Here is a 9,995-nt window from a genome sequence, read left to right on the forward strand (position 1 = left end):
TATACATCGTTCATGTATGCTTTGGAAAGTTATCAAATCTGCTTTGACTGTTCGAAGTAGGATCATCTGGGCTTTTCCCTGATCCCACCAGCCTCGTTGGCAAAGCTAACCTAACTCCCTTAGACGAGTCTAATGTTAATAGGTTTCTTTTGGTAAGGGTTCTGAAAGTTCGATGCTAATTCATGTTATAAAGATATCTAATGAATCCCGAGTTCTTTCATTATTTTAGATATTTCTGCATATTACCATTTGCGTGGCCGCAATCCTTTTCTTTCTATAATAAAATCAGGTTTGGAAAAAAGCACATTGTAAGGAAAAAAAAGAAAATTCTTAAGGGTTTTGCTTATTGATCTTATTTTCTGGTTTATTAATGTGTATTGCAGTTAGAGGACACTGGGAGGTCGCAATGTAATTTACAGTCGAAATCCTTTCAAATTCAAAATGCTGACTAGTTTTTTAACGGTTTGCTCTTTATTCGTCAATTACCATCTCCCTTCCACCCCCTGAAAACATTAACTTGGTTCTTCATCGTTCAAGGATCCCCTTTTCTGGTACAACCTAGGAACATTCATTAAAGTGGTGGGCTACCCGTAAATCTGCACTCTTTGGACTTTGGCGTAGATGTAGCAGTTTCTCATTTACTTGAACCAGATGGCTCTGTCACTCACTATCCAAAGGAAAAGACAACTCCTTTGGCTGTGTTTGACAGTAAACAGAGTAATGAGAAACTTGATCTTCCTTATTCGTGTTTTCCTGAGGCTAAACTAACTACTTTGGTTTTTTGGTCTCGTGAAATTGAATTTCTTTTGATAGACCTTGATGCTTATGGAGGTGTAGTCCCAAGCCACTGAGGGGTGCAAGCCAGCCTCAACTTGGTGCCGGTCCCAAGCCCGGGTAAATGGGGAGGGTTGGCGGCAGAAAGGCATCCGGCTATGGAAAATTAGCCAAAACCAACATGGCCAGCGGAGATTGTGATATTAACCGATGATGAAGTGTGGGACAGAGGTAGATGGAGAAACATCGACCCCACATAAAAGTGGGAAAAGATGTAGACAAAGAAGAAGAAGAACTCTACTATGAAAGTGTGTTTGTGGTAGCTCAAGTCTAACTGATTACCTCCCAATTTCCATAACTCCCCTATTATCTAAAGATTTTTAACGTCTTTGGGCAATTTGCAATTTGACTTTCATAAAGGCCTTGGAGCATGTGATCTTACAATCTCCAATGGTTTACAGAAATCCCTTGATTGTTGTCAAGATGTTTGTATGATTGGCCTTGATGTCAGTGCTGCCTTTGACCGTGTTAATTATGAAGCCCTTATTTTCAAACTCGAACATTTGAGAGTAGGTGGGTCTTTTTTTTGCACCATTATTGAATTTTTAAGTAGTAGATTGTAAAGAGTTTTTGTTGATGGGCACCAAAGTGAGTATAAGAATGTGATATCTAGTGTGCCTCAGGGTAGTGTTTTTGGCCCGTTACTTTTCATACTATATACTCATGACATGTGGTTTGGCCTAGAAAACAAGCTTGTTGCATATGCAGATGATGCTACTCTCTTTGCATCAATTCCATCTCCTGAATGTAGATCTGGGGTTGCTGAATCCCTTGATAGAGATCTAACTTAAATAAGTGCATGGTGCAAATTATTGGGCATGAAGTTGAATCCTACAAAAACTCAAAGTATGATTGTAAGTAGGTCAAGGGCAGTTGCACCTCAACATCCTGATCCCAGAATTCATAGTTTCTTAAACTCTATGATATTTTTGTTTTGTTTTTAGATTTGAGATGTGATTATCAATAGCAATTTTACATTTAAGAAACACATTAGGTCTGTGTCTTCTTCAATTGTAAAAAGAAAAAAAAAGAAGGAAAATGGCTTACTGAGAAAGTCTTGTAAAATTTTCGGTGGTCAATCTATTATGAAGTGTTTTTATTTTTTCATTCTACCTAGTTTTGAGTAGTGTTCTTCTGTCTGGTCTTCAGCTGCTGATTCTCATCTTAATTTGTTGCTTCAGCTGCTGAATCTCATATTAATTTGTTGGAAAGGAACTTACGATCTATTAAATGTCTTATTCCTGATCTAGATTTTAATCTCTCGCACCATTGTTCAGTTAGATCGTTATGCATGTTGGATGAAAATTTTCAAAATTCTGACCATCCTTTTCATTCAGATCTTCCCGGACAGTGCCATCCTGTTTAGAATACTAGGTGTGCAATTGATTCGAATAGTCAGGCCTCCATCACGAGGTTACACAGTATTCTAGGAGCTTTATTCCAGCTGTGACCAAGTTGTGAAATGATCTTCCTAATCGGGTAGTTGAATCGGTAGAATTTCAAAAGTTCAAACTTGCAGCGAATGATTTTATGTTGAAAAGCTGACATAAGTCTTTTTTAATAGTTTATATGTGCAAGAGCTGATTTAATGTCTATTCTTGAAATATATTGTTTTAATTACTCATTACTTCTCTTATAGTTTATTTATTTCCTTTCCTCACTGGGCTATTTTTCCCTGTTGAATAGCATCCTGCTTTTCCAACCAGTGCTGTAGCTTAGCTAGTGGTAATAATAATACTCGTGAACAATAGCTATGTCACATGTTTGTTCTTTGCTCATATTATACCACATTGATATTATATAAATTAATGTATGGCACAAGTTTAGTTTGCTTATTTCGATATGTGTAATGTGAAGTATTTCAAACTGTAATGCATCGATATTTTTTTTTTTTTACCAATGAGACAGTGCCCAGAAGATAACACCAGTCAACAGTTTTTTTTTTTTTTATTGTAGACTGGTTTTCATTATGTAAAACCTCTTATGATTTTCTCAGTTTTTAATTTCTCACGAATTTTCCATTTTCTGGAGACTGGTTATATGTGCACGTTTTGATCAAGGAAACTAATATTTGAGAAAGTATCTCAAATAGCGTGACATGAGCTATCGGATTATGTGGTGAGAGAGAGAGAGAGAGAGAGAGAGAGAGAGAGAGAGAGAGAGAGAGAGAGAGAGGCCGTAAAAGTGAACAATCCTCATAGAAGATTATCCGCGCCTTACATCATCGTCTTGCAAGGACATCATATGTCTAGGACTCTAGAGGTTTGGAGACGCGACGAATTTTGTAGCAGTAAAGTAATGCAAAACTTAGGTTGAACTTGACTGTATTATACGTCATGATGTATTATACGTCATGATGTTGAGTTCTGTTGGGATGCCCACGCATGTATAATTTTTTCCATAATGTGTAAAGATTTATCGTATGAATTAATAGATTTTATTTTTATTTTTAAAGAACTTTCATTCATTTTCTAGTAAGATAGCGTATCAGTGTCCGTTTTACTCCCCCTCACCCCATAGTAAGTATGGTTTAATAAAATGTTCACCAGATTATAGTGGACTGGTGTGAGCGGCAATTGGTCGTAGCGATGCCTGGAATGTCAGCAGTTGGTGAGGTTCATGGGAAAACTGTCAAATTGAGCCATTTCCATGTTTGAAGGTTTAAAGGCCGCTCATGAATAGCAGAGGCAAGGGACTGTGACATTGTTCTATCAAGCAGGACAATGCCCTAGAGACTGACCATATATACATATGATCAGCTCCCAACCCCCCTCTCCATCCAAGCTAGGACCAAGGAGTGCCAGGCAATGGTCTACTGATGACTCAGCAGATAGACCTATAGGCTCCCCTAAACCCCACAATCTTAGCTCACAAGGATGGTGAGGTTGTAGTGACCAAAGGATCCAACGAGTTTGAGCGGGACTCGAACTCCAGTCTGGTAATACTAGGCTAGGATGCTACCACAAGGCCACCACAACCACAGAATAACACTTAACTTTCCTTCCTGTTAAAAGTTCATGAGTTCAAAGTTTTTGTTAATAAGCCCCGGCGCTTATAGAATTTCATAATTTTTTTCAAGGCCATAAGACCTTTGATATGGCTTGTCATCTAATTATAGATGGCTTGAAATCTCTTGTGGCGCCTGGATTTCGCTATCTCTCATTGCTTGATTTTGGATAAGGTGCAAATTATCCCAATGTTCCATTTATTTTGATAATATCAGAGGTAAAAATAGTAAACTTTGTATTGAAAAGAATTTCAATATCAGTATGATTCCACGTCTAAAATTACACACCAACGATAACTTCATCAAACAAAGAGTAATCAAAGATGAACTGGTGTTATCCATTGATCACCGGCACCTACCACTAAATCCTGAGTTATACACACTTTTGAAGTTGGATTTTTTAAGACTTAATTTATTATTAGAATGTTGTTGCCAGAGGTTTGTTAACCTCGAGGGCGAAAGTGATTTCATAAACACACACTGGTTAATAAAATCAATAGCAGGGTCACGGGACCACATCAGACAATAGCTAACCGTGTTGTGTAGTTCCGTTCTTTAAGTGGAAAAGCTTGAGAGAAAATCCCCCTTGGTTATTTAGGGATATGCAGAGAAACAACATCCATTTGTAGAGAATGGTACAGAGTATTTATGTCATGTCATGAATAAGAATTTGTTGTTTTATTGTAGCAGATAATTATTCAGTTTGTAGTTTTTATGTAAGGCTAGTCTTATGTCAACACGGGTACTAATTCTTTTGAAAGACTATAAAGTATATATATTATTTATAGTTACGCTCACCTTACAGCCTATAGTACGATTTGTCACGCTTACTACCATACATACTTGCTGGAATTTGACCTTTTGACTCCACCTTTAATAAGGGGAAGGTTTAGGATAACAAACATACGGATAAACGTAATTTCATGATTTTATTTGGTAATTTGCCTACTGCATCGAAGACAACTAGCCGTAACCGGTTTAGATTCTGCCTATCCGCTCCCCCGCTCGACATTCTCATGATTTATGTGTTCTCGCATGACGAAACCATCCCGTCTTCAAACGCGTTTCGTGACATTGCATCATTTGTTGATCATTTAATTTTCTGCCGGTATTTTTAACGTTTTCATCAATACTTTTTAAAATTTTTGTTCGAAGTATTATATATATATATATATATATATATATATATATATATATATATATATATATATATATATATATATATATATATATATATATATATATATAGAGAGAGAGAGAGAGAGAGAGAGAGAGAGAGAGAGAGAGAGAGAGAGAGAGAGAGAGAGAGAGAGAGAGAGATTATGAACAAAGCTATACGCATAAATAGCCTACATATACACACACGCACACATACTATATATATACTGTATATATACTGTATATGTATATATATATATATATATATATATATATATATATATATATATATATATATATATATATGTGTGTGTGTGTGTGTGTGTGTGTCATAATTTTCATTAAAAAATCCTATGCAATATTTGGCTCCTATCATGTAATCCCCTAATGATTTAATGTAAACCAGGAACCATTGAACCCCACTTAGAACCTGGATCAATTATATCCACGTCGAGAGAGAGAGAGAGAGAGAGAGAGAGAGAGAGAGAGAGAGAGAGAGAGAGAGAGAGAGAGAGAGATTTTAATTGGTTAATAAATGATTGTGTACTGTATGTTATAGATTCAATTTTCTGAAACGCTGGCTTTATCATAGAAAATATATATATTTATTTAGAACAGCCGAAATAGAACCTACTATCCTTGCATTTGAGGTTCCTCTGGGTAAAGAGGATTACGAGCACATTTAAGGTTTGGGATGGGCTCGAATCCGGCGACAGGTTCAAAATTATTTTATTTAAGATGCGGGAAATGTTCCCTGCGTGCTTTCCGTTTAGTTAGTAAGGAGAGTCGATGGCTATTGTAAAGGTAGAAATCGTTGATGATCCTTTTTACACGCTTCTGTATTATGTTTTGACATGGTTATTTTTATTTTTTATTTGATTTATATTACGGGTTTCGTGTATTCCTTTTTTATATGCTAAGCATTTTCCCTACTTCTTTCAGATTTGCAGATATTTATACAAATATAACCCCCCCCCGTCTCTCTCTCTCTCTCTCTCTCTCTCTCTCTCTCTCTCTCTCTCTCTCTCTCTCTCTCTCTCTCACATATATATATATATATATATATATATATATACATACATACATACATACATACACAGACACACACAAAACAACAACAACGACAACAAATACAACTGTTTCTAGTTCACTGCATGACAAAGGACTCTGGCATATCCTTATTCATGTATGGGTTTTGACCAGTTTTCATCACCACGCTGGTCATGCGTATTGGCGATGGTGGAAGAATATTGTCTGATCGCTCACAACAAACCAACCGTCTATGGATGGCCCAGATTAGTGAAGCTTTGCTGATCATGGCGATGCCCAAACTTTCACCACGTTCAGTTATTTCTTTTATTCCTCGCCTGTCTTTGGATTTGTCATCCTGTTCAATTTCATATCGAACACTTCTATATTTCGCCTTATTTTTATTATTTCTTCCTTCTTCCCTCGGTCCATTTCAGTTCTTTGAATTACACCATCGGCTCCTCTTCCCTGGATCTTACGATCAGCTGTTAGGAGCAAGAGTCCGTGGGGGTAGAAGGGCCATTTTAATATTGATTCCCTTTGCCCCCATGCCCCATTTATCTTACCACAAGCGAAAGAGGGGAAACCGATGCAGGAGTGATGATAATTGGGGGAAAATGTTCAGCGGGACTCGGCGGCCTTCAAAACAGCTCTTTTCAGCTTAAAGGTGAGCAAACACCGCCGCTCTCACTCCTGTGACGCAATCGCATGGCGTGACGTCACTGCCCACGCTATAAAACTCGCCCCTTGATAACTGCCCCGCTAATGGCCTGCGACTCTGAAGGAAATCTCGTTCTGGCACAACCTTCTTTTAGCCTACCTCTTACGGTGTTAGATGTAGATTAATACTAGATTAATATAATTTATTAAATGATGCTTTTGTGTTAACAGGGGTTCACGGGCTGGTTTAATTGCACTTGAAAGACACGCACCTCTGCAGCATGTCATGTGCACAGATCATTAATCCAGCATTGCAGGTTGCAATCGATTGCACCACCTGCAAAATCTACGTGAAATGTACAAGTACATAAGAAATCTTATAGGAATTCTGAGAACCTAAACCGATCCTCCCAATCATCAAAACTGGCACAGCGCCAATGTATTTTATTAAAATAATCAAGTTGTACTTTTATGTCGCTTGAACCGACGGCATATTTGAGTCTCTCTCGGGCAATTTCTTAAAAGATTATGTGAGCCCAAGACACTCGTTAGTATATAAGAAAAAGACGTTCAAGATTTTCGTCCCAGTTGCTTCGCCCGATCGAAGACTGATGACGTCATGCTGCGGTAATGACGTCATCCTGGATTATGGTTGGCACTGTCTCTCAAGTATCAAAGATGGCGGATTCCAAAGCATGGGCGTATCATACCCTTAGGCTGTGATGTGTATAACTTGTGCGAATGTCAAGTAATGATCATGAAAGCAAGGAAAATTAAAATATGGTAGGGGAATAGGGAATAGTAATTGCAATGATGCACTACTTCTTGTAGGGGTTATAGTACGTAAGAGCTACGTGCAAATAAGGGTCGTATTAGAATATAGTATTTCAGATGTTGCATTATAGAAACAAATGACCAAGTCATAACAAATCTTTTATATTTAGACTAAGAGAATTTATTTACACCCATGGGTTACTGATGAGAGAGAGAGAGAGAGAGAGAGAGAGAGAGAGAGAGAGAGAGAGAGAGAGAGAGAGAGAGAGAGAGAGAGAGCGATGTTTTGTTCATTTAAAAGCCTAAGATTAATCTCTTAGATCACTTTGATGAATGGAGATTGATCTTGTAGACTTTTTCCTTTTTTTTTATTTTTTTTTTGCTGACATAGATTGAAGTTTTAGATTACATATTCTTTTCTCAAAGAAGAGTTTGAAGAATATAAGCTGGATTACTTTTTGAGGCCAGAGGTTGTCCATGCAGATCATTCTAAAGAATAGGACTTGAATTAATTGCTGGTATTTCAGGTCACACTAAAATAAAGAAATTTGATTGCATTGATTATAGTAGAGATTGTTACTCATGCTTAACATTAATTTTGTTTACCAGAGAGAGAGAGAGAGAGAGAGAGAGAGAGAGAGAGAGAGAGAGAGAGAGAGAGAGAGAGAGAGATACAAGGATTTTGCATGTCCGAGGAGACTCCATTTGCTCTTGGGTAGAGCGATTTGGTTTAAACGTTTAGAGTTTTTATGATCTTGCCTAACTTATTCTTGAACTCGTTTACCGTATTACTGTTCGCTGCATCCGCTAGAAGAGAGAGAGAGAGAGAGAGAGAGAGAGAGAGAGAGAGAGAGAGAGAGAGAGAGAGAGAGAGAGAGATAAGGGGGTATTTCCAGATGGATATGATCTGGGGATCGAATTTGTGGTAATAGGAACCGCCAGGAATTTCTTTTGGAGGCAGTGGCTGACAAGAGAGTAAGAAGAGTAAACAGTAGGAAAACGTTCTGAGTTTAACTGTATATACGAAGGAAAGGCGAGAATTTAACTGAACCTAAGAAGAAGAGATGACAAGAATTTTTAATAAGGTTCAGTTGTGCATAGGAAATAGGCAATAGCGAAAAGACCTTTATTTAAAGTAGAGGTGACATAAAACAGATATTTATTTCAATTAAGGCATTCCATATAGTAAGGGTTTCGATAAAACTTATTCGGAAATAGGGGCGTGTTAAGATTATAGTTACGCGAACGACGTCATATAGGCTGAAAAGTAGATAGAAAGTGTTAAAAATAAAAAATCAAGATATTGAAAAAAGTTATCTAATTTTGAATATTGTCAGTTTTCAAACGAGATTTCCTGCGTTTCATTTATTTTTTTTTTTCTATAAAATCTCATAAACGTTTACTGTAGTGAAAGTCCCAATTATGCATAGAATAGAAAGACAGTAGTAATAAAACCTTCTGAATTCATCTTCCCATATAGAAGTGAAAAAGAAACTGAGCACTTGCCAGAGAGAAACCCCACAATGTCCATAATTTCGTCATGGGTGGCTCAAGGAAGGTCTAACTAATAGTTGTTTGCTGGACATCCAATACGCTTTCATTTCCCTTTGTTTCTTTAGGCTTTTGAAAATGTTCAATTTTTAATTGGAAATCTTTCGAAATGGTTGTGAACGTGGGAGTGAGGATCACGATGAAATACCCGGCTATTAATTGCAATGGAAGCGAGGCTGATCCTTTCCTGCATTCGAAACTTCATCTTTAGCGAAACCATTGATGTTATGGGATGAGTTTTGGTGTTTTTGTTATTCGCTTTCCCATCACTAATTGTGTAATGATATTTGTATGTCTTCACTTGCAAGTACATTAACGTGACTACACACACACACACACACACACACACACACACACACACACACACACACACACACACACCAATAGAGCACTAGACAGGCATTTGTAAAGCCCGTAATTCGATCCTGGTTTGCAGCTCTTCAGTTTACTCTTCTCAGATGTGAATTTTTCAACGTCAGCTGTAAATAAAGAAAACAACATGAATATATATATATATATATATATATATATATATATATATATATATATATATATATATATATATATATATATATATATATATATATATATGGTGGAAATGAACAAGTCTACACTCACTGACACGTTACTTCCATAAGCGAATGGTGTCGACCAAGACAGTCCAAAATATAGTTCCGCTACTTCCAGTAGATAGGTCGATAAATGATTAGACACAAACGCCATTTTGCATTGAATTAGTATTTTTAAATGAGGAAAAACTAATAGACTTAGGCCTAGTAAGGTGTTGTGGCAGAGAGAGAGAGAGAGAGAGAGAGAGAGAGAGAGAGAGAGAGAGAGAGAGAGAGAGAGAGAGAGAGAGAGTAGAAAATGAAAGTTCTACGCAAGACGTGTGAATCAGGGGTGGAAGAGAATCGAGCTTCCGATGCGGCCTTGGGATCATCGTCTCTCTCCTCTCTCTCTCTCTCTCTCTCTCTCTCTCTCT

At 37.3% G+C, this 9,995-nt stretch overlaps 1 protein-coding gene across 1 annotated transcript in view; it reads right to left on the minus strand.

Moving 5' to 3' along the window:
• Window positions 1-9,736, minus strand: part of LOC137630266 (UPAR/Ly6 domain-containing protein crok-like) — a 19,975-nt gene extending 10,239 nt beyond the window's left edge. The window contains exon 1 of the mRNA XM_068361717.1: window positions 9,632-9,736. Within this exon, the coding sequence (XP_068217818.1) occupies window positions 9,632-9,736 (105 nt within the window). The remainder of the gene's footprint in view (window positions 1-9,631) is intronic.
• Window positions 9,737-9,995: the final 259 nt, after the last annotated feature.

This window comes from Palaemon carinicauda, chromosome 38 (genome assembly GCF_036898095.1).
Source record: "Palaemon carinicauda isolate YSFRI2023 chromosome 38, ASM3689809v2, whole genome shotgun sequence".
Lineage (NCBI taxonomy): Eukaryota > Metazoa > Arthropoda > Malacostraca > Decapoda > Palaemonidae > Palaemon > Palaemon carinicauda.